Genomic DNA, 24,605 nt, shown 5'->3' with positions numbered 1-24,605 from the left:
GATCCAGCGATCTGACCCGCTTCAGAGCATGGCTTGCTAGCTGTATAGCAAAGAGCTTGCAAACATGATCCTTGCAGGGGAGAGTGGCCACCTCTGACAGACTGCAGCGGTGGCCGATTAGACAACCAGCAGTAAATCATACAAAAAATTTGCAATTCTATCCATATATGATGTAGAGAGAACTCCTTTGAGCTGGTTGCTTTATATTAAAACTCCAATAAAATATTCAAATGAAATGATTTTCGGACTTAAGAGTTTATTGGTTGAAACAGGCAAACAAATGATATACGGTCTGGGTAATACATATAGGTTTGATGCGCTCCATCAGCAAGGACAGGTTCACATTCTCATCAATCCAGTGGCTAAGAGGAATGGAGTAAAATGACGGTTCTCAGTTATAATGGTGTACGATACAAAACAACACAGCAAGTAAAAGAAATAGCAAATCCTACAATGTGCCTTGAATGCAAAATCAGCTGCTGCGTCATAAGAAATTGGAGCGTGCAAGCATTCCTTATATCACGATGTCCTGGCATTGCTACAGGCAGCCGACATAACGGTGGCGCATACAGAAAAGATACTTCCAGAAAATATGTCAGAGGTTGGAAAAGTGTCACAGAAAGGCCCCATAAAATGAACATAACGCACAACAATGTTAAAACAACGCTGCTGTGCACATGTTCATATGTTATGTCACTTCTTTCATCCCATTCACGACATGGTCATTTTCTGTTTTTGTTCTTTCCTCCTCTTCTTCCAAGAGCCATAACGTTTTTATTTTTCCATCCTCATACCCATATGACTACTTATTTTTTGAGGGACAAGTTGTACTTTTGAATGACACCATTAATTTTATTATACGATGCACTGGAAAGCGGGAAAAAATTCCAACTGTGTTGAAATTGAAAAAAAGTGTAATTTTACAGTTTTTTTTTTTGGGGGGGGAAGGTTTAGGTAATGCATTCCCAATATGATTCTCAAGGTCAAAACGAGTACGAAGATACCAAACATGTACAGTTTTTTGTTTTATTTAAGTGGAGAAAAAAAAATCGGAATTTCGAACAAAAATACAATTGTCCTTGTGTTTTCTGAGACACGTAATGTTTTCATATTATGGGATCTGGGGCTGGGTGAAGGCTTATTTTATGTCACCCTGAGCTGAAGTTTTTACTGACACCATTTTGGAGTATTTACGATGATTTGGTCACCACCTATTGCAGTTTGTTGCAATGTTGCGGCAGCCAAAAAAACATATTTCTGACATTTTGTTCTATTTCTCATTACGTTGTTTACCGATCTGATTAATTAATGTAATATTTTGACATTTACAAATGCAGTGACACTAAATGGATATTTTTTAAGGGGTAAAAGGAGGATGATTTTATTTTGTTGTGTTTTTTTTTTTTTTCTTTTTTTTCAAATGTTAAAAAATATATATTTTTTTACTTTTTACTGTATTTATTAGTCCCTGTAGGTGACTTAAACTAGATCCCGATCACTTGTACTATAAGTAGTAGTACATCCGCCCCACTAAACCCACCACTGCTGTTACCACTGATGTTAGAGGCACATGATGGCTGATTAAATCAGCCATCATAAGTTGGGAAACATGCGGACTTGGCATCAAAGTATGTCATATGTCGGTATGGGGTTAACTGCTACAGGGTTCGAAAGTATAGAGTGAAAGCCAACGACAGTGGAGCTGCAACAAGAAGGATGGCAAAGATGCTGCTTCTTGAAAATGACTGCGGGCATTTACTTGAAGTGGCTTTGGCTATGAAAACTCTAAATGACGCCGTGTGCACCTAACCTAAGACCGGGAGTCCCCCAGTTTTCCTCTCACACTGCCTGCAGCACAGCAGGGCACCTAATATAGAGCACATGAAGGTTGATGGGTATTTATTGATTATAATGGATGACTTAGGGTGGCATCCTGATCAGGTCGCCCATTGAAGACCTCATCAGTTACCAGTAATCTATTTTATAATGGAAGTGTGCAAAGTAGACACCTTCTTCTAGACAATTTTAAATGATTAAAGAGGTCAGCTTTAAGTGATCCTTTTTCATTATAAGGTCAAGTATAAGCTAATGATGATATCCCACAACTGTAACTCAGTGACATATCTATTTAGGAACCTGGTAGCAAGTGCTCAACTTCCCTGCACTGCCTCCACAGGTAAAAACTAAGCATTACATGGTGTCAATTGAAATCAGTCTGTCTGTGTAATGCATGCTCAGGCCGGCTCCCCCAGGGAACAGAGTTCCTCTCTTTCCTCGCTAATCAATAGAGATCCTAAATGTAGGTCTCCTGCTATTAACTAAAACCTGATATAATTTCTCATAATGAGTTTTTTTTAAAACCAGACAACCCATTTTAATAAGATAATAAAAACATGTTGATGTTATGTGTGGACGATCCTTGTGTTCTCTAGCTATCGCTATGTTCTCATGATATCTCATTAATTTATAACTCTGAATATTCCAAAATATCATTACAGTACAAAACAGGCTTCAGCCCAATCAAAAGGGCACCGCAATGATACCATAAGCCACCACCACAGTCTATCTCCTGTATCCTCGCTGCCAGCTATTAAGCCCTGGGATTCATTCTCCAAATGATTCACATTTCTGAAAAAGGGCACACAGCATAATACTTTGTGATACAATACTTCCAGTGTTTGGTAATGATCGACAAGTGATTTCGTGTAAAACCAGTTTACCAAGTGGTGTCATATAATGACTGCTATCATCTATTGAAAGAGAAAATGGCTAGAATTAATTGGAGCATGGGGTAACAAGAAGCCATACTAGTCGTACTTTTATTTGTACTTTATATAGATGGTCTATCCTTAGGATAAGTCCTCAATATCACATCAGTGGAGCTGTAACACCCGGCACCACCGCCGATCAGCTGTTCTCAACGGCGGTGGCTGGAAGTGATCAGTTGCGGAATGGAACCTCACAACTCCGTCAACCGTATAGTGGCCGCAAGGGGTACTGCACATCCACCCCTATGGACACTTCTTCAGTAGACCTTACTTATGTAGGATGGCAGGGCAGTATAGAGCAGATACTACGTCGATTCGGCTGGTAGTCACCTAGAGAAATCAGGTATCATAATCTCTTATGTTCTGCCCAATATACAAGGTATGTAATACTAGTCAAACAATGTGTATAAAGTTCCTACAGGAACGTTAGATTTCAGCGTGCCAGAGAAGTGTAGATAATAAATGATATAACTAAGTACCAAATATCAATTCTGACCACACTTGTTTTCATTGTACACATATTTCTGTATGAATGGAGTGGATGAGACTTGTGTAATGGAAATGATAGAAACGTGGAAGAAGATAGTGATGTGATGGGATAAAACGCCTCTAACACTAGACCTCGTCTGTTATCGACAGATTATCCCCCCAGTGTATGTCAATCGGTCCGAGCATCGCACTTCACACTAACGGTCCGCATTGCTTGATTACTTACTCTCAGTAATAAATTAATAATACAAACTGATCTGTAATAGCCATAAAGGTGGACATGGAGTGTAACACGATGCGTTTCTTTGGGTTTCTTACAAATGTCAATATTCCATACACGAATTGATTACACGCCAGGATCACTTCAAGTGTGCAAAACTGCTCTCTCATTAAAAAATATATATATATCTCTTCATTTCTTAAATAAGGCTATTAGTTATTTGGTTAAGGAATCATAATCAATGTGATTTCTATCATCCAGGAGACGGAGCTGAGCGATGAATGGCGATTACAGAGGACAGAAATGTTACTTTGGTTTTTGGTTCGTGACTTTGTTGATTAACAGCAGATAGACGACGTGACAGGTGATTTCAGCAGGGATGACGATAGAAAGGTAACGTGGATCGGTTGCTCTGACCCTGCACAACAATAAGACCATAGAAAATGTTTGTTCTTCTTGAGCGGAGAATCCGTCCTTCACGAGTCATCGTACAGTGGATTGTTGTAGTTTCCTAGCGACCCATAATCTTGGTCTTCTAGTAGTCTTCCATACGACGAATGCCTACAAAACGGAACAATCACAAAGTGAGAAAATAATGTTGCTAGATTGGAAATACTTTGCATAATGCTGTAAAAATGATATACTGAATTTAAAGCTGAGATCACATTAGTTAATCCTAGTTTATTCTAAGGCTACACTAGTAGTGGTCCATCTCCCGGTGCTCCCCCTGATCAGCTGATTGATCGGTTTTCTTGGTTTACCAGAAGTGGCACTTGTAGTGGCTGAGCCTGGTACTGCAGGGCACTGCAGCTTAGTCCAGTTCTAGGGACTGTGCCCAGTACTGCAACAAACATAGGGTCCTACGTCTCGTAAAGAGATCGAAATAAATGAAAGGAACACTGCTGTTCATCAGGGGTGCTGAGAACCAGACACCCACTGATGTGATCCGAGACCATTTAAACCGAAAGATTATTCTTCAGCTGATCAACAAAGAATGAGCATTATAGCAAACTGGTTACGGACCGTCATCCATGGGCTGTATTTAAGATTCGCTGATATTTGCTAGTCCTTGGTTATTCAAAATGTTACTAAGCATTCCTTGAAAATTGCTCATTAGTTGCCAAGTGTCAGGAAAAATGTATAGCCAGTCAATACAGAGTAAAAGGGGTAAAGCTGATCGTAACAATCATCCAACTGTTCTTCAACCATCAACCTACTTATATCTAAGGGGAATCTGTTACCAGGTCTTTGTCAACTACCCTGAGAGCAATATCATGTAGAGAGTGAGATACCTTGCTTCCAACAATGTGCCACTTCTGGAGCTGCTTGCTGTAATTTTACTAAAATCACTGATTTATCAGCAAGAGATCATCACTAGAGGAGTATTAAACCTGCTGTCATGTAGTCCCCCATATTCATCAATTCTGTATAACCCTGCCCATAACACCGATGGCAGCTTTCTGCCTATGCACAGTGTACACAGGGAGCTGCCAATCAGTGATGTGGGCGGGGTTATACAGGGCTCAGCATTCAGAGAACTGGTATATCTGCAGCAGAGAAAAAGGGATTTTATTGAACTGGTAAAATGCAGCTCAGTGATACATCACTGGAATATGGGTCTCTGGCACTAGAGGACACTGTTCTCAGATATGGTAGCAAAAACAGATTCACTTTAAGAATAGGCTATCAATACTGTTATCCTAGAAAATAACGTTAAATATGAACTGATCCCATTTAATTCTGGTACCTGGCTATGGCTTCAGTAAAATCAGTTTATAGTATTATGTTTGCCTTTTTCATAAAATTGTTCTGCTGATGGATCTCATTATAACTTCTGCAGAACTTTAACTGAGTACATTAGCAAAACAAGAAGTGTGTGTATATATGTATATATATATATACATATATATATATATATATATATATATATATATATATATATATATATATATATATATATATATATATAGTAAGAAAGTCAGGTAGAACGGGGTTAAATCCTAGCACTGCAGGTGTTGATTACAAGCACCTGGATAGCTTTAAGTAAGGCTAAGTTCCCACAATTAGTTTTTCGGATGTTTTTGACGCTGTGTATTTAAAAAAAAATGCAAGTAACCAATCTTAATGGGTGCAGAAATGCTGCAGAAAATCTGCAACATCAAAAACTCACCAAAGAAGCTCATTGTAGGAATCAAGCCTAACCAGGTCATGTGTGCATCTCTCTCTCAGTCAGCTGGCGAAGCTGAGCAGAGTGGGTTGTGTTGGAGCTGGTGAGAGACAAACCAGAATCTCACTGAAGGGAATCTGCAGCGGGCCGTGTGCACCAAACTGCAAATATAGTCCCACAAAGTCCTCCATATATTATAATGGGACCCACATGGTTCCCCGAATAATATAATGGGCCCACATCTCCTTCTGAATAATATGAGTCCCACATAGCCATCCATATAGTATAACAGCCTCCACATAGCCCTCCAAACAATATAATGGGCCCCACATATTTCTCCATACAGTATATGGGTCCCACATAGTCCTCCATACAGTATAATAGGCCCCACATCCAGGATGCCAATACAGTTGAAAGTATGATGCTGGAGAAGGGGGGTACACATTTGTGCTCTGGAGAAAGAACTGAATATGACAGATCAAATATAATAATCAGTCGATAAATTATCTCAATGATCTATTTTATCCTCTGTTAACTTTTATGACAATTTTTGGGGGGTTGTACAGTTTTTTTTCCATTTTCTGTGTAAAAAATGGCAGCTACACATTACATAAACCCATGTAACAATTTCTTCTCTTCATCTGGGCATCTCTTTCCCTAACATCACTTCCTTCTCTACAGCTATTAGTAAAGGTTTCACAGCACAGACTTCCTGCTCTGCAGGTATTGGCGGAGGTTTCACAGCACAGACTTCCTGCTCTTCAGCTATTGGTGGAGATTTCACAGCACAGACTTCCTGCTCTTCAGCTATTGGTGGAGATTTCACAGCACAGACTTCCTGCTCTTCAGCTATTGGTGGAGATTTCACAGCACAGACTTCCTGCTCTTCAGCTATTGGCGGACGTTGCACCTCATCGACTTCCTGCATTGCACCTATTGGTAGAGGTTTCACCGCACAGACTTCCTGCTCTGCACAGATCACTGCTTCTGAATCTCACCAATTCAAAAGTGATGGTATAGTCTTGCAATATGCCATCTAATATATAATTGCCTAGAATACTACTTCCTGCAATTTGTGCCAACTTCCGTGGCTTTGTCCGGAGCTAATGTCCGGAGCTAATGTCCGGAGCTAATGTCCGGAGATAAGTGACGTCAACAGTGTCCAGTGTCTGATTGGTTGCCGCCTGCTGCGAGCGACCAATCAGAAACGTGCCGTACTGTGACACACTCCGCCCGCCATTTTGGTGTGATTTTTGAATTTTTACCTCACAGCAAGTTTCTACTGCGTGGAGGCGGGCCCAGTGACGTTGCTCTTCAAGCTCCTGCCGAATTTCGTAAAAAAAAATGATAATACCATTTACCAAAACTATATATATTTAGTTGTGAAGTCGTTCAGTGACATTTTCACGCCAATTTTGAACTTTTGTTTGGTGTTTTCTCAATATACTGCCTATTATTTTTGTTCCTTCTTACTATTATTTATTAATTGTATTATTCTTACATTTGAATAAAGTATATATGGATTCTAGACTCCCGATTCTTTAGAATCGGGCTGCCATCTAGTTACTTTATAAAAGGGTAAGTCTCTTTGTGTATATCACCTTCAAGTCAAGAACTCATTGATTCTTCCTTTATTTAACCATAAATCTGTGTCCTTCTCCTTTACTGTTGATGTAGTAGATGTAATCATACGTGTGGTAAGTCACAGCCCCGTTTCCAGATCAGACAGCCTTTCCCTAACAAGCTAAAAGATGATCTGATGCCAATTTATTTGCTGACTACATCATAATAAGAACAGAAAGGAACGTCTTATTTAAGATACCAGCTGGCTTCTCACAAGCTGACGGACACTGTAATACAACTCATGGATTAACATCCATGATACGTCAGGCCCTGTGTGAGTCATAGTGAAGAATGGTAGTGGCAAAGGTCCGGAAAGAAGACAATAGAGGACAAAAGACCAAAGATAGAGGAGCTTATTGGAAGAGGCGAGTATGACTTTTTTTTCTTAATGAGCATACGTAGTTAACAATATTTATTGTGGCATGTCAGTTATACACGTTTGTGTCCCAAATTTCCCATATTTTTGGATTTTCATTTTCTTTATTGTGACCTTCAGCCACTTTGAAACATCCTCATCTAATATATAATTGCCTAGAATACTACTTCCTGCAATTTGTGCCAACTTCCGTGGCTTTGTCCGGAGCTAATGTCCGGAGCTAATGTCCGGAGCTAATGTCCGGAGATAAGTGACGTCAACAGTGTCCAGTGTCTGATTGGTTGCCGCCTGCTGCGAGCGACCAATCAGAAACGTGCCGTACTGTGACACACTCCGCCCGCCATTTTGGTGTGATTTTTGAATTTTTACCTCACAGCAAGTTTCTACTGCGTGGAGGCGGGCCCAGTGACGTTGCTCTTCAAGCTCCTGCCGAATTTCGTAAAAAAAATGATAATACCATTTACCAAAACTATATATATTTAGTTGTGAAGTGGTTCAGTGACATTTTCACACCAATTTTGAACTTTTGTTTGGTGTTTTCTCCATATACTGCCTATTATTTTTGTTCTTTCTTACTATTATTTATTAATTGTATTATTCTTACATTTGAATAAATAAAGTATATATGGATTCTAGACTCCCGATTCTTTAGAATCGGGCTGCCATCTAGTAACTAATAAACATTTACAAGGCCTAGTAAAAAAAAAAAACAATATGCAACACATATGCAACCCAATATGCAACACAAAGGTAAACAGTCAATAAAAGTAATGAGCATGACATCAGCGGTTACCAGGCTATTATATTCTTTTCTATTATGGACAATCATTACAATGTTGAAGAATTCAATTGTTCTAAAGCGGACCTGGGCAAAGTGTGGTCAAATATGAAACCCATTAGTTGGGAATCAAGCACAGAACGGTACTGCAAGAAGCAAAAGTTCAACCCCCCCCCCCGCTTTTGCCCCACTGAAAAGAAGACCATGAAAAAGAAAATACACATTTTTGGTATAGCTGTGTTCATAACTGTCAGATCTGTCAAAATATAAATAAATCAATCCGATCGGTAAACAGGGTAACGAGAACAAAAAATCAAAACGCCAGAATTAAAATGCAATAAAATGCAATGAAAATTTTTTATCTATCCCAAAATAGTATCAGTAAAAAAGTCTGCTCAAGACGGCAAAAAATAAGCTCTCATCCAGCCCCATAAGGTTGTGATGGGGCTAATATTGAGCAGAATAAAATAATAATATTAATAATATTGAGCAGAATTAAGTAACGTTCTCTCATGTGGCCCATGATTTGCTCACCCATGGTCTAAGGTCCCTGTGGAGAGCGCCATGCCGACGTAAGGAGACTAAGGAACCTTTCACACGTCCGTGTGTCCGGTACATGTGGTGACAGTTTTCAAGTGAATGGGTCTGTGCACATATCAGTGTGTTTCCACGGACCGTGTGTCCGTGGGCAAAACACGCTGACATGTCCATTTTTTGCCGTAATCACGGATGGCAAAACGTCCCGCACACATGCACATGGAGAACACACTTTGATGTCCTCTGTGTGACATGGGCAGCCGGCCTGGAAGAAGCGCTACAGTAAGCACTGCTCCCCGGCGTCTGGTGCTGAAGCCGGCTGTTATCATTCTACCCTGCTGTGCCGGCAAGCAGAGGAGAATGATGAACATTATATTAAAGTCTGAACAATAGCAGGTGGTGGCTTTTGCGACTGTTACCCAGATCTTACGACACCTGCTGTAGCTAATAACAGTGATAGTAGGTGCGGAGGATGGGGGTATTCCACAATTAATTAAAAACCCGATGTGGGTTCCCCTCTATTTTATTAGCCAACCAGACAAAACTCACAGCTGGGGGCTGCAACCCCCAGCTGTCAGCTTTTACAAGGTTCGTATTAGGAGTCGAGTTCCCGCGGCTGCACAGGGGGAATCTCGAGCCATGTCTGCTGCTGTCTCTCATTCTACATCAGCTGCAGTGGAGCCTGCTGAGCGGAGATGTCGGTCCCAGCGTCTCACTCAGTCTCATTCTGTGCAAAGGGTTACTGAGTGCAAAGGGTTACTGCTGCCTTTCCAGGCTCTGCTGTTTTAGCCTCCACTGGTCAGCGGCGAGTAGGCTTTTCTGGGACTAAATCCTGCTTTGCACACACTGAGCATGCCCAAGGTAAGACCTCTCATTGGAGGACAGGGGTCACATGCTCAGGTACTGCAGCAGCTATCAATGGTCCTCTAGGAAGGTCCTGAAGTTGCTCAGGTACTGTAGCAACTTCCATTGGTTCTCTAGGAAGGTCCTGATGCTGCAGCAGCTATAAAAGGTTTGCATGGCCGCACGGCGCTAGTATCACCTCATGTCATGAGCTTGTTATTTGTGGTTGCGCCTGTATGTGTGTATTCAGGGACCCGGCTGTAATAAGCCCCTAGAATACCGGCACCTCCGGTGAGGAGTTTCCATGTATGTGTTCAGGGACCCGGCTGAAATAAGAGAATGCCAAGAGTGTGCAAAGCAGTCATCAAAGCAAAAGGTGGCTACTTTGAAGAACCTAGAATATAAGACATATTTTTAGGTGTTTCACACTTTTTTGTTAAGTATATAATTCCACATGTGTTAATTCATAGTTTTGATGCCTTCAGTGTGAATGTACAATTTTCATAGTCATGAAAATACAGAAAAATCTTTAAATGAGAAGGTGTGTCCAAACTTTCTGGCAGCCCACAGCTGCCAGAAAAGGCACATCAATTTAGAGAGCAGGAGCGGCGGATTGGAGTATTCATCTACCACTCCTGCACTATAAATAAATAATTTAAAAAAAAAGGCGTGGCTATCCCCCTACTTTTGATAACCAGCCATACAAAACTCAGTTTCAGCAAGGTTGGTTATCAAGAATAGAGGGCAGAGCGCAGCATCATTCACCAGCGGTGACATCATCACAGCCGGCCTGAAATGTGATGGCCTCAGGACCGTGAGAAAAAGCCGTTGATGATGTCACCGCTGGTGAATGATGATGCCCTCTCTGCAGCTCATTCACCAGTGGTTTTCAGCTGAGAAGGTTGCATATTGGCACCTTTCTGGATGAAAACTATTTAGCCCCCAAACTTGGATTACAGTGTGGGACAGAACGATGGACAGGTATGGCACATTGTTGGTTTATTATTTTATTTTTATTACAGGAGATCGAGGGCGTCGCATGGATTAGGAGTAATAATAAAATGGGAAAACTGTTGTGTTTTATTTAATTAAAAGACTTTGTGTCTTTAATTAACATTACAACTATAGGATTAGTAATGAATAGGTGTCTTATAGCCTGAAAAGTGACATCAACCCCCCACTTCCCACCGCTAATAGATGCGCCTTTTCTGGGCAGCTGCGGGCTGCTGTTTTTAGGCTGGGGGGCCTATATAAATGGTCCCTTACCAGTTTCGAGAATAGCAGCCTCCAGCTGTGAGCTTTAGCAAGGCTGGTTGTCAAAAATGGGGGGACCCCACGCTGTTTTTTAAATTATTATTTATTAAAATAATTTAAAAAAACAGCGTGGGTATCCCTCTATCCTTGATAACCAACCTTGCAGAAGCTGACAGCTGGGGTTGCAGCCCCCAGCTGTGAGTTTGTCTGGTTGGTTAATAAAATAGGGGGGAACCCATGTCACATTTTTCATTCAATCATTTCCGAATGATCGCAGCCGGCGGCTGTGGAATATGCCCATCCTCCGCACCTACTGTCACTGTTATTAGCAACAGCAGGAGTCGGATGATGGGGTAACAGTCCCAAAAGCCACCAGCTGAGGTAGTTCGGACTTTAATATAAAACTCATCATTCTCCTCTGCTCGCCGGCAGTGCAGGGGAGGATGAAAGCCGACTTCAGTACCAGCCGCCGGGAAACAGTGCTTACTGTAGCGCTTCTTCCCCGGTGGCTATCCATGTGGTACTGATGCGGCACACGGGTGGCACACAGTGCCGGAAATATACGGACGTGTGAAATTGGCCTAACAGCAATTTTTTGCCATTAAAATTCAAGTCCTTTTCCTCTCTGAAGAGGCAATATGCATATTTAAACTTACCAAGGAGCACTGCATGGTCTATAAGTCTTCCTACGCCGATCTGGCGCTTCCCACAAGGAGAAACTTTACCCATAACAGGAACCTGTCAGGTCCGATAACACTGCAGGTTAATAGACTTAAGAATCTGCCCGGCCGCTGTGTTGAAAGTGCGGCACCTGGTAGAAAATGAACTTTTATTTTCCTGAGAGCTGCCAGATTTCAGTCATGCAGGAGTTCCCGGAGCAATCAGAGTCACAGTTCATAGCACTCATAGCAGCACCTAAGCACACCCTGACACTGATGACAGCCGGCTCAGCAGTGCATCTGTGCAGAGACAGCGGTCAGTCAGTGCCGGGGCTTACAGCCACCAATCTCTGTGATGTGAGTGGTGCCTGTTATTGATCTGGGCACGGATACATGACTGAAAGGCGGAGGCTTCTGGAAGAGATAAAGTTAATTTTCACTTAGGTGCAGTATGGCAGCTGGGCACCTTCATAACACTATCAATCTATTGATTAACACTATATTTGCTGGTTAATAGTGTTATCAGACCCAACAAGTTGCCTTTAAATGCCCTGTCAGAGGCATCTCACCCAGTCAATCCAAGTACTCCTGTTTGGCACTGATGAGGGGCAAACAGCGTGAAACATGTGTGCAAACAGAGAGTCTGATTTGGCTTCTTGTCCTAAGTCATGTGACAAGACCCTTTTACGGGGGCGATATTGACTCTTTTGATTGCAACAATTCATTAACTGGTTGTACTAGAGTTCCCATGGCTCCCTGAATAGGAGAATGTAATGGCACATATTCTGTAAAGTTTCTATTGGGATGTTGGGAATGATCTTATTTGTTACTTTGTAAGAATGGCTCGTCAGCTGTATAAACTCCAGAGTACAAACTTTTGGATAAGTTTCTAACTTACTGATAATCATTTCTAACTGTCTTATGCTTCTCAGTTGACCATGAGGGCAGTCAGAGCAGACTTTTGACATAAGCTTCTTTCCCAGCCAAGGCTCTGAAGGGAGCTAATAATAGTAAGTATCCTTGTCTCTAAAATACCTAAAATAGTCCACAGAGGAGGAGGATTAATCTTATGAACTGAAGTGAACCGACTTTCATTTCCCAGCTAGCTCAGTATTTACTATCTGTTGAATTGAAACATGATAGTTGTGCTTCCATCTTATTGTTCAAGAAGAGCTGGAAATATATTTAGCCCGTTCACGATTGGGTAATTTTATATTTTTTTGCACATTCGTTATTTCCTCCCCCTTTTGAAAGAACCATAACTTTTTCATTTTTTCATCGACATACACACGAGGGCTTGTTTTTTTGCAGGACAAGTTGCAGTTTTAAATGACACTTTTGACTTTACCACATAATGTACAGAAAAAACAGTCCAAATGATGTGAACTAGAGCAGGGGTCCCCAACTCCAGTCCTCAAGGCCCACCAACAGGTCATGTTTTCAGGATTTCCTTTGCATTGCACAGGTGATGCAATTATTACCTGGGCAAGACTAAGGAAATCCTGAAAACATGACATGTTGGTGGGCCTTGAGGACTGGAGTTGGGGACCCCTGAACTAGAGAACAAAAAAAATGTATTTTGTTGGGGAGCTTTTTTATGGATTTTATTGTGGGGGAAAAATAACCTGACTACATGATTATCCAGGTCTGTATGATCATGGTAAATCACTTTTTTAAATTCTTTTGGGAAAAAAAATTAAGAACAGTGTAAAAGAATAACATTTGGCTTGTGTCACCATTTTGTGGGACCCATGACTTTTTTTACTTTTCTGCCGATGGAGCTGTGTGAGGAGGGCTTGTATTTTGCGTGCTCAGCTGACATTTTTATTCATACTATTCTGACGTACATGCAAGAAGGTGACGGCTTTTTACTGAGTTAATTGGGGAAATGATGTGAACAAATAGCAGCAATTCTGATATCCAATATTTTTTTTTACATGTGGTTTAAATTATTTTATACTTTGATAGGCCGGACTCTTGCGGTTGGTACCAAAAATGTCTAGTTTTTGATAATTTCTACATTTCTGAATGGGAAACGGGGAGTAATTTCAACTTTTAACAATACAATGGGCAATTTTTAGTATTTGATAAACTGCCAATTTTGCAAATTTTCTGAGAAAACAGAGGTTGGAGTGTAGTGTGTGGACATATGTCTTTTTTTTACAGGTAACGAGTTCAAACAGGTGCAATTAATACAGATAATGAGTGCAGAGTAGGAGTGTTTCTTAAAGAAAAATTAATAGGTCTGTGAGAGCCAGAATTCTTGCTGGTTGGTAGGTGATCAAATAGTTATTTCATGCAATAAAATGACATTTAATTATTTAAAAATATGATTTTCTGTTTTTTACTTTTAGATTCTGTCTCTCATAGTTGAAGCGTACCTACAGTAAAAATTACAGACCTCTCCATTCTTTGTATGGGGGAAAACTTGCAAAATCGCCACTGAATCAAATACTTATGTTCCCCACTGTATATATATTTTTTTACTTTTTTTAATTTTAATTTAAACCTTCAATTATTTGATCGCTTAGGCTACTTTCACACTTGCGTCAGTACGGGTCCGTTGCTATGCGTCGGGCTGACGTACCGACGCACGTTGTGAAATTTATGCACGACGTGGGCAGCAGATGCAGTTTTTCAACGCATCCGCTGCCCAGTCTAAAGTCCGGGGATGAGGGGGCGGAGTTTTGGCCGCGCATGCGCGGTAGAAAATGGCGGACGCGACGGACAAAAAAGTTCACTTGAAAATTTTTTCGTGCCGACGGTCCGCCAAAGCACGACGGATGCGACGTGTTGCTATCCGTCGCGATCCGTCGCTAATATAAGTCTATGGGAAAAGATCCTGCGGGCACATTTGCAGGATCCGTTTTTTCCCCAAACGACAGATTGCGACGGATTGCTAAAAACACAAGTGTGAAAGCAGCCTTAGACTATATACTGAAACACCTCAGTATTGCAGTAGTTCTTCTATGAGGCCCTGCACCAGGATGAGTTTCATAATAATACTGAAATGACAGCCTTCACCAGGCAACTGGCTGCCATTGTAGCTTCCCGTGTATATGTTACGGGGGTGAGGAGGGCCATGTGCGTCTGTTCATGAGGAAACAACAACCAGACCAATTAAACACTGATGTCAGTGATTGACAATGGCATCTAAATGGTTAAACAGCAGTAATCAGAGCTAGCTCCGATTGATGCTGTTACTGGCAAAAGCCGGCTGCATAACACATCTGGTATCTTCTGTGTACGTAGCAGAGTATGGCCCAAATCTACACTTCTCAGAATATAAATTATTCTACTATTCTCTGTAAACATTAAAGTTAGTCATTTTGCCTTTATTTTAACAAATGTGTTGGGCACATGATTTTGTCCAACTTATATACTTATTACAAGTTCTCCTCCTACAGACTGCACTGCGTTACTGTTCTCAAAATGGCTGTAAATGAAGAAGCATGCGACCAGACCTGTCCATCAGCCTCCTCCAAAGGAAAAACACTGCACAAGAGAACGCTGACCTGTTCAAGCTCTGTCCACCTACAGAAGGACCTGCTAGTAGCTAATCGATGGAACTGGATCTCCACCAATCTGATATTGATGACTTGTCCTATGTAAAATAGGACCTTTAAATTATGAAAAAGATCTCTAATAAAGGTGTGCCATTGGCCTAGACATCCCGTTCTAGAATGACAGGACCCTTCACTGATACTCAGATCTTCCAGGGGACCCTTATTGACTTTACTGTCTGTTCGTCTTCATTCTTCGTTTCACCTCATGGTACTGCTTATGGCAAACAGTACTATGTACCTTGTTGAAGCGGTATTCTCAAGTTTGTAAGTTATTCCCTATCAATGGGATAGGAGATAACTTCTCAAGCTTTGAAAGTTCGACCGCAGGGACCCTCATCAATCTAGAGAACTGAATGGAGCACTGTGAGATCATGGGCACTGCTGATACTTTCATTCTTATGGGAGTGTCGAAAATGAAGCGAGCGCAGCTCTTGGCTACCTCCCGCGATCCCATTAACAATGGATGGAGTGGTAACACACATGATTGATCACCGCTCAACGCACATAGGGCACTGTTTCTCATAATCCTAACAGCCCCCCACCTCACTCCCACTTGAGTAATTGGGAAGTTATCCGCTATCTCATGGATAGGGATTATCTTCCAAACTTTATGTAGAAAGGTCACTGTGCGAAAACTTAGCAGATCGTCTCCTATTAAAGAATCAGTCTAGGCTCGTTAGATATTACTTTGTAGCCTACTGAGTAAAGTCTGAAAATCTGAACACCATTCTGCAAGACCATGATGGTGGTCACTGACCTTCCTACATAATAAATGTAGCCACTACAGCTGTCTTGGCTCGGGTGGAATGGGTTAGTGAAGGAATTTAGCATTTTGCATCCCAGTTCTTAATTATCCTGCAATGAAAACAGTTCAGATAACTCAAAAATTCATCCATCATCATGATATTATGGAAATGATTCCTTTTTTTTCAATTCCACTGTAAATGAATATATGAGCACAACCTAAGTGTTAAATCCTTAACAGTTCATAGCCACTTACCTAATCCTCCAGTATGCTGCTCCTCCAAATATTAGCAAGACAAGGACAATTACTATTATTGTAATGGCAGCAACACTTCCTGTAAAACAACAAAAAAAGAACAAAATATTAAAGGTTAATATTTAATACACACAGGGAAGTTGTGATCCTACACATCATGCAAGACATACTTCCTACATAGAGTTGGAAACTGCCACCAGGATTATGCTGCCTTATCTGAGGACAACACAAAGTCGCGGCAGAGACCCTGCTTCTGCACTGACCCTTTTTTCTAGCCAAAAAAGTGATAGCCCCCCCACCCCTAAACTGAAAGATTTTTCCCATCATAAAAATGTAAAAAATGTATCATCTACCCATAGTATAAGTGATAACATTCTGATGGATGAGAGTGCGACCCCTAGGATCCCCATCAATTCTGAGTATGGGATTTTTAAATGACCTGTCGGAATAAAACAGTGGCCACGGATGCTACAGAGTACGTGGCTTATCAAAATAAAGAAAGAAAAAGACGTGGCAACACTCACCAGTCCTGTGAAGCGGATATGAGTCTTTTATTTAAGCATCGGTGAAGCCGTCTTCACGGCACGGGGGAGACAAAGGAGAAAGAGGTGAGCGGGGAGAGTACGTGGCTTAGCCCTAGATGGCCGTCCCATAGAGAAGGAAAGGAGCAGTGGCGTGAACCTATTACATTTCACGGCTCTTTCCTCGAGATCTGTTTGGGACCCCACTGATCAGAACCGATTTTGTGGATAGGTCATAACTTTTAGCGATAAGAGTAAGTAACCCATTAAGGGGAATATGTCACCAGGTTGTTGCATAATGAAGAGACAGAGGCCTCCTCTAGCTCTACATTATGCTGCTCTCACATTATTCCAGCGATGTGTCACTGGGCTTCGTGCAGTAGATGTTCTGAAATCGCTGATTTATCAGCATGAGATTATCACTAGAGAACTAGTAAACTTGCCGCCATGTAGTACTTCATGAGCTCTGTATAACCCCGCCCCCACCGCTGATTGGCAGCTTTCTGCCTCTGCAGTGTACACAGAAAGCTGCCATTCAGTGGTGTGGGCGGGGTTATACAGCATTCAGAAAACTGGTAGATATACAAAGGTTAAAACATTTTTTAATCAAAACTGCAGCAAGCAGCGCAGTAAGTATATATTACTGAAATCAGGGTCTCTGCCTATATAATGTTGCTCCCAAATGGGGGAGCAAAAACCTGGGGACAGATTGCCTCTAAGCTAGGGGTGAAAGAGTCGGATTTTTTCACATATTTTTTGTAATGATGATTTAACATGTATAATTTGTGCTTCCTCAATTTGCATTTGTTTTACATTACATTGTGTTACACCTGAAAGCCTTAATTCTGAAAGGGAGAAAATACTTTGTCAAGCCCCTGTACCCCTAGGAGGAGAATTCTACTAATTACGTGCTTTAAGGGAACGACGAAGCGATTCACCCATGTGTCCTCAACTGCATCTGTAAGGAGAGGGGATGTGCGAATTGGGAGAGATAAATGATGATAGATGGGAATCTATTTTAGAATATGTGCCTAAGAGCGAACCTGGGAGGATGTCTCAACTATATGTGATTCATAGAGCTTACAGAACTCCCGATAGACTGTTCAAGATGGGCTTGAGGTCTGATTCCGAGTGTCCATGATGTTCGCAGGAACGGGCAGACATGTTACACATGCTGTGGCACTGCCCTAAGGTAAGGTTCACATTTGCGTTTCCCGTTTTGCGTCGTGTTTGCGTCGGGCGACTCAGCGGCGACGCATGCGTCATGCGCCCCTATATTTAACATGGGGGACGCATGTGTCTTTTTGTGCTGCGTCGTGCGACGCATGCGTCTTTTTTGCCGCAAGCGTCAGACCAAGAAAACGCAACAAGTTGCATTTTTCTTGCGTCCAAATTTCAGCAAAATACGACGCATGCGTCGCAAAACGCGTTTTTGCGTGCGTTTTGCTGCGTTTTTGCGTGCGTTGTGCGTTGCGTCGCCGACGCAGCGGCGCACAATGCTAGTGTGAACGTAGCCTAAATTGTCTGCCTTCTGGACAGTTGTATTGAATCGGATTGAATTGGTATATAGGTGTGTCATTCCCAGAGACCCTTTGGTCTGTATATTAGGTTATGTGGAAGAATTAGCAGCGGTATCTATGGTTAAACTGGCGATTACTAGATTGTTATTCATAGCAAGGAAATTGATAGCTCGGTTCTGGATCAGGGAGGAGTCTCCGACTAGACGAGACTTTCTTACGCAGGCAGATCATATAATATTATTGGAAAAAAGTATCTATACTAAGAGAAATAAACTAGATGTATTTCAAAAGATATGGCAGCCATGGATAGAATGGAATTAGATTTATGGGGAGGATGCATAATGTTATAGATGAGGTTCATACTATACAATTGTATTTGGATTGGGGAAGGAATATCGGATGGGAAATGAGGAAGGCATTAAGGGGGTCTCGAAGGGAGGGGGGATGGGGGGGAAAGGGAGGGGGGAGTTTTGTTCATAAAAATATATGATTATCTGTGAATAATAGCTTGATGTCATTTGTTATAATTGTTTTTCCTTAAAGGGAACCTGTCACCCCGTTTTTTCAGATTGAGCTATAAATACTGTTAAATAGGGCCTGCGCTGTGCGTTACTATAGTGTATGTAGTGTACCCTGATTCCCCATGTATGCTGAGAAATACATTACCAAAGTCGCCGTTTTCGCCTGTCAATCAGGCTGGTCTGGTCAGGTGGGCGTGTTCACAGCGCTCTTTTCTTCCCCAGCTTTCCGTTGGTGGCGTAGTGGTGTGCGCATGTCCAAGGTCCGAATTCCCTCCGCCCACGTGAAGACACAGCGCGCGATCTGCGCTGTCATCCCTTTCATCGGTGGGGGCGGCCATCTTCCTCGGGCCGCACGTGCGCAGATGGAGTGCTCTGCTGCACGGGGCTTCAGGAAAATGGCCGCGGGATGCCGCGCGTGCGCACAAGAGATCGCGGCGGCCATTTTCCCAAAGCCGAGATGCAAACTCGGCTTTGGGAAAATGGCCGCCGCGATCTCTTGTGCGCACGCGCGGCATCCCGCAGCCATTTTCCTGAAGCCCCGTGCAGCAGAGCACTCCATCTGCGCACGCGCGGCCCCAGGAAGATGGCCGCCCCCACCGATGACAGGGGCAATAGCGCAGAACGCGCGCTTTTGCTTCACGTGCGCGCAGGGGATTAGGAACTCTGGACATGCGCACACCACTACGCCACCAACGGAAAGCTGGGGAAGAAAAGAGCGATGTCACCACGCCCACCTGACCAGACCAGCCTGATTGACAGGCGAAAACGGCGACTTTGGTAATGTATTTCTCAGCATACATGGGGAATCAGGGTACACTACATACACTATAGTAACGCACAGCGCAGGCCCTATTTAACAGTATTTATAGCTCAATCTGAAAAAACGGGGTGACAGGTTCCCTTTAATAAAAATGTATCTGATTAAAAAAAAGAGAGGGGATGTGCGGATGACTGGGCCAAACTCGAATATATGCTCATTACTTTTATCTACTCGCAGCAGTTGTGAAGTGTGTGGCCGTTCTGATATGCAAGTACCAGGCAGCGGTCCAGCTCACGTCTGTTATGGAGGTATCTACTTATCAATAACACAAGGTATGATATTAACAACCGCCATCATTGCCTCATGCCAAGTTTCGTTTCAGGATGAGTGAATTCTCTGGAAGGTTTCACTGCTGATTCATCCCATCACTGTGTCACATGCGGTAAGAGTAGGAGTGTTTCCTCATCAATAGCTACAGTTGAAACCAGAAGTTTACTTACACTATATAAAAAGACACATATGTATGTTTGTCTCAATATCTGACATGAAATCAGAATAAACCTTTCTCGTTTTAGGTCAATTAGGAATACCATAGTTATTAATATTTGCCAAATGTCAGAATAATGAGAGGGAATGTTTTAAGACATTTTTATTACTTACTGCAAAGTAAAAAGTTTACATACACTGAGATTACTATGCCTTTAAACAATTATGGACGCCCATATGATGATGGCATGTGCTTGGCAGCTTCTGTTTTTTGGCAACATCTGAGTAAGGCTACTTTCACACTAGCGTTAACTGCAATCCGTCACAATGCGTCGTTTTGCAGAAAAAACGCATCCTGCAAAAGTGTTTGCAGGATGCGTTTTTTCTCCATTGACTAACATTACGCGACGCATTGCGACGGATTGCCACACGTCGCAACCGTCGCGCGACGGTTGCGCCGTGTTTCGGCCGACCGTCGGCCGCAAAAAACGTTCCATGTAACATTTTTTGCAGCCGACGGACCGTCTTTTCCGACCGCGCATGCGCGGCCGGAACTCCTCCCCCACCTCCCCGCACCTCACAATGGGGCAGCGGATGCGCTGAAAAGCAGCATCTGCTGAACCCGTTGTGCGGCGGAGGCAACGCTAGCGTCGGTAACCTCGGCCCGACGCACTGCGACGGGCCGAGCCCGACGCTAGTGTGAAAGAAGCCTAAATTAGAGACACACCTGTGGATGTATTTTAATGCACACCTGAAACACACTGCTTGTTTGTATAGAATCATGGGAAAGTCTAAAGAAATCAGCCAAGATATCAGGAAGAGAATTGTGGACTTGCACAAGTCTGGCTCATCTTTGGGTACAATTTCAAGATACCTGAAGGTGCCTCGCTCATCTGTACAAACAATTATACACAAGTAATCAAGACCACGAAACGAAGAAAGTCAACACTCACCCCTTTCGGAAGATACTTCAGTCCTTTTTAATTTTCATTTGATTCAGGAAAAATCACAAAAAGTGCAACAGTGCTAGCAGCGTGGCGGCAGGAACAGTGATTTCCAAAAAAATAGCCATGACGGACAACAAACATTTTGTGCTTAGTTTGCGCTTCTACCTTAGTTTGCGCTTCTACTGGTCCATGGACCAGTAGAAGCGCAAACTAAGTGCAAAAACTTCATTGTCTGTCATGGCTCTTTTTTGGAAATCACTTTTTGGGGAATCTCTCTCATTAATCTACCATTTGTCAAATATGAATAATTATGGTAATCCTAATTGACCTAAAACAGGAAAGGTTTATTCTGATTTCATGTCAGATATTGAGAAAAACATGCATGTGTGTCTTTTTATATTGTGTATGTAAACTTCTGGTTTCAACTGTATATACAGGGGCGGATATAACACTGGTGCATCCTGGGTAGCTGAACAGGGGCCTGTGAGGTAAGGGAGCCACTTCTATCTCCAAAGCAGGTGGAATTGTGCATTATAATGGGCTATTGGACAGCAAAGGGCTCATATAAGTTTCTTGCCCAGGAGTCCTCATCTGACTGTGTTAGATCCTGGCTATAGAAGGCAATTGCATCTCAATCCATGATATGTGCAATACAATAATGCATTTACTGCATAAACAATGCTATTTTTTCAGGTTGCTAAAGTCAGTTGTTACCACCCATCCATGGCCATGAGCCCCACTTTCTAAAGCCACATGTGATTGTGATTTCATTCCACCTGATCAGGACCACACAGTAGCTCGGATCACGCAGTAAGGATGAACAGCGCCTAACAACTGACTTTCCACTTCAAATCATAGATCAAGAACTTCTCAAAACCACACACTTGTCTCCTGACATTCTACTCCCATGAAAAACTCCTTAGGAAAAATAGAAAAATAGCCGTACATGAATGACCAGTTCTTTCACGTTGTAGTCGAGACAGAGTCTAAACATTGATTAACCACAGAAAAGCCTCACGGGTCTATAAAAAGTCATTCAGGAGAGACTCTTTATTATAAACTGTTACTAATGTAAAATTAATGGACGTATGCTAATTACATCCATATATAAATAGCTATTTAAATGCCATCAGTCTGCCAAGTTGAAGGAACTTGTCATCCTTCATTGTAAATTTCTGAGTTGTCTGCTCGTCAGCAGCAACGATCTGAAGCCTGTCAGAATGTATCATTTATTATAGCTGTTTGCGGTAATCCTCATGAATCATCTGTCCTTTCAATCCACGCTGCTTGGAGACAACACCTCATGTGCTCGAGCTGCTAGTAAATTAATTTCCTTCGTATTTCAGAGATGATCAGGTAAGGCTTCTAGCCTGGCTAGATGAAAGATCAGTTTTCATGATGTATTGTGTTACACAGCCTGGAAAATGATCTGAGGATCTTCTAGGCGCTCCCTTGCTTAGTAAAGTTAGTGCGGCCTTGGGCAATGCTGTTCCTTCAGGACAGAAGTAATACCAGGTACAAATGACTTATAGGAGTGATTCGAGCTGTAAAAAGTATTATAGATTTCATGTTTGGCATATTTTTTATTTTTTCTCCATTAAGCTCCACATTTTGTGCCAACAACTTACCACTATGAGAATTAATTCACAACATAATACATGGACACAAGTGTTGGTGAGTGCCAGATGAGGTAGGCACTTCCCTACATGGCCCTAGTTCCAAGTTGACCTTGGTTTTAAAGCCTGACCGAATAGGAACTGAGCATACAGTTAGCTCGATAGGTAGACAGATCTTTTTACATTATTTCAGAAAAAGTTACCTAAAGCAACCTAAGGTCAACTTTAATTTCCTATTCTGCATTTCGGTTCTGAACTCTGAGCCTAAGTACTGTATGTGAGCCCAGTCTATGTGGTCCATGTGGAAGATCTAGGTATCTCTTTTTAAAATGCTTTAAAACTTCAGACACCTATAGAGCAGTAGTTTCACGGCTGAACAGTCCGGGCACATGTCCGTTTGCTCCATTGATAAGTGCTGATTATTCAGATTTTGTAACCGTCATGGGCTGATAATGGACTTCTAGAAATCTCAGGAGGGCTGACTAGTCTGGGGCAACTAACGCCCCATCGACTAGTCAAAGCCCTAATTAGCATAGGAAATGGGGAAAATGTAAATGCTTTTTTAAAACCACATTTTTAAAGAAGGGATGGTTAGGCAGGGAATTTACTCATAAATAAGTGAATGCCGCTGGGTTTGAGGGCATGGGGGACCGGACAGGTTACATTTAATAACTTTCATTTAGTGGGCCTACCTACAGTGACGAACAAAAGGCTAACAATGTTTTGAACTTTTGACTTTCAGGCTCCATATCTCACCATCCACTACAGCTTTGATCGTGACACTACCATCATTTTATATACAATCATCTTGGGTATCTCATACATAAATTTGACTTGCACCTATTTAGCATATGATTAGTTATACAGATTCTTGTCAAGTCACTACATTGTTAACCCCTTTACCCCCAAGGGTGGTTTGCACGTTAATGACCGGGCCAATTTTTACAATTCTGACCACTGTCCCTTTATGAGGTTATAACTCTGGAACGCTTCAATGGATCCTGGTGATTCTGACACTGTTTTCTCATGACATATTGTACTTCATGACAATGGTAAAAATTATTTGATAGTACCTGCGTTTATTTGTGAAAAAAACGGAAATTTGGCGAAAATTATGAAAATTTCGCAATTTTCCAACTTTGAATTTTTATGCAATTAAATCACAGAGATATGTCACACAAAATACTTAATAAGTAACATTTCCCACATGTCTACTTTACATCAGCACAATTTTGGAACCAAAATTTTTTTTTGTTAGGGAGTTATAAGGCTTAAAAGTTGACCAGCAATTTCTCATTTCTACAACACCATTTTATTTTAGGGACCACATCTCATTTGAAGTCATTTTGAGGGGTCTATATGATAGAAAATACCCAAGTATGACACCATTCTAAAAACTACACCCCTCAAGGTGCTCAAAACCATATTCAAGAAGTTTATTAACCCTTCTGGTGCTTCACAGGAATTTTTTGAATGTTTAAATAAAAATGAACATTTAACTTTTTTTCACAAAAAATTTAATTCAGCTCCAATTTGTTTTATTTTACCAAGGGTAACAGGAGAAAATGGACCCCAAACATTGTTGTACAATTTGTCCTGAGTATGCCAATACCCCACATGTGGGGGTAAACCACTGTTTGGGCGCATGGCAGAGCTCGGAAGCGAAGGAGTGCCATTTGACTTTTCAATGCAAAATTGACTGGAATTGAGATGGGACGCCATGTTTCGTTTGGAGAGCCCCTGATGTGGCTAAACATTGAAACCCCCCACAAGTGACACCATTTTGGAAAGTAGACCCCCTAAGGAGCTTATCTAGAGGTGTGGTGAGCACTTTGACCCAACAAGTGCTTCACAGAAGTTTATAATGTAGAACCGTAAAAATAAAAAATCATATTTTTTGCACAAAAATTATCTTTTCGCCCCCAATTTTTTATTTTCCCAAGGGTAAGAGAAG

At 41.8% G+C, this 24,605-nt stretch overlaps 1 protein-coding gene across 1 annotated transcript in view; it reads right to left on the bottom strand.

Annotated features, from left to right (window-relative positions):
- Positions 1-236: 236 nt before the first annotated feature.
- PARM1 (prostate androgen-regulated mucin-like protein 1) overlaps positions 237-24,605 on the bottom strand; it is a 97,905-nt gene continuing 73,536 nt past the window's right edge. The window contains exons 3-4 of the mRNA XM_069743501.1: positions 16,281-16,359; positions 237-4,038 (exon numbers count right to left, since the gene is read on the bottom strand). Of these exons, the coding sequence (XP_069599602.1) occupies positions 3,954-4,038; positions 16,281-16,359 (164 nt within the window). The 3' untranslated portion in view covers positions 237-3,953. The remainder of the gene's footprint in view (positions 4,039-16,280; positions 16,360-24,605) is intronic.

The sequence above is a fragment of the Ranitomeya imitator genome, chromosome 1 (genome assembly GCF_032444005.1).
Source record: "Ranitomeya imitator isolate aRanImi1 chromosome 1, aRanImi1.pri, whole genome shotgun sequence".
Taxonomy (NCBI): domain Eukaryota; kingdom Metazoa; phylum Chordata; class Amphibia; order Anura; family Dendrobatidae; genus Ranitomeya; species Ranitomeya imitator.
The sequence above is the reverse complement of the archived record's forward strand: the minus strand, read 5'-3'. Positions and strand labels throughout refer to the sequence as shown.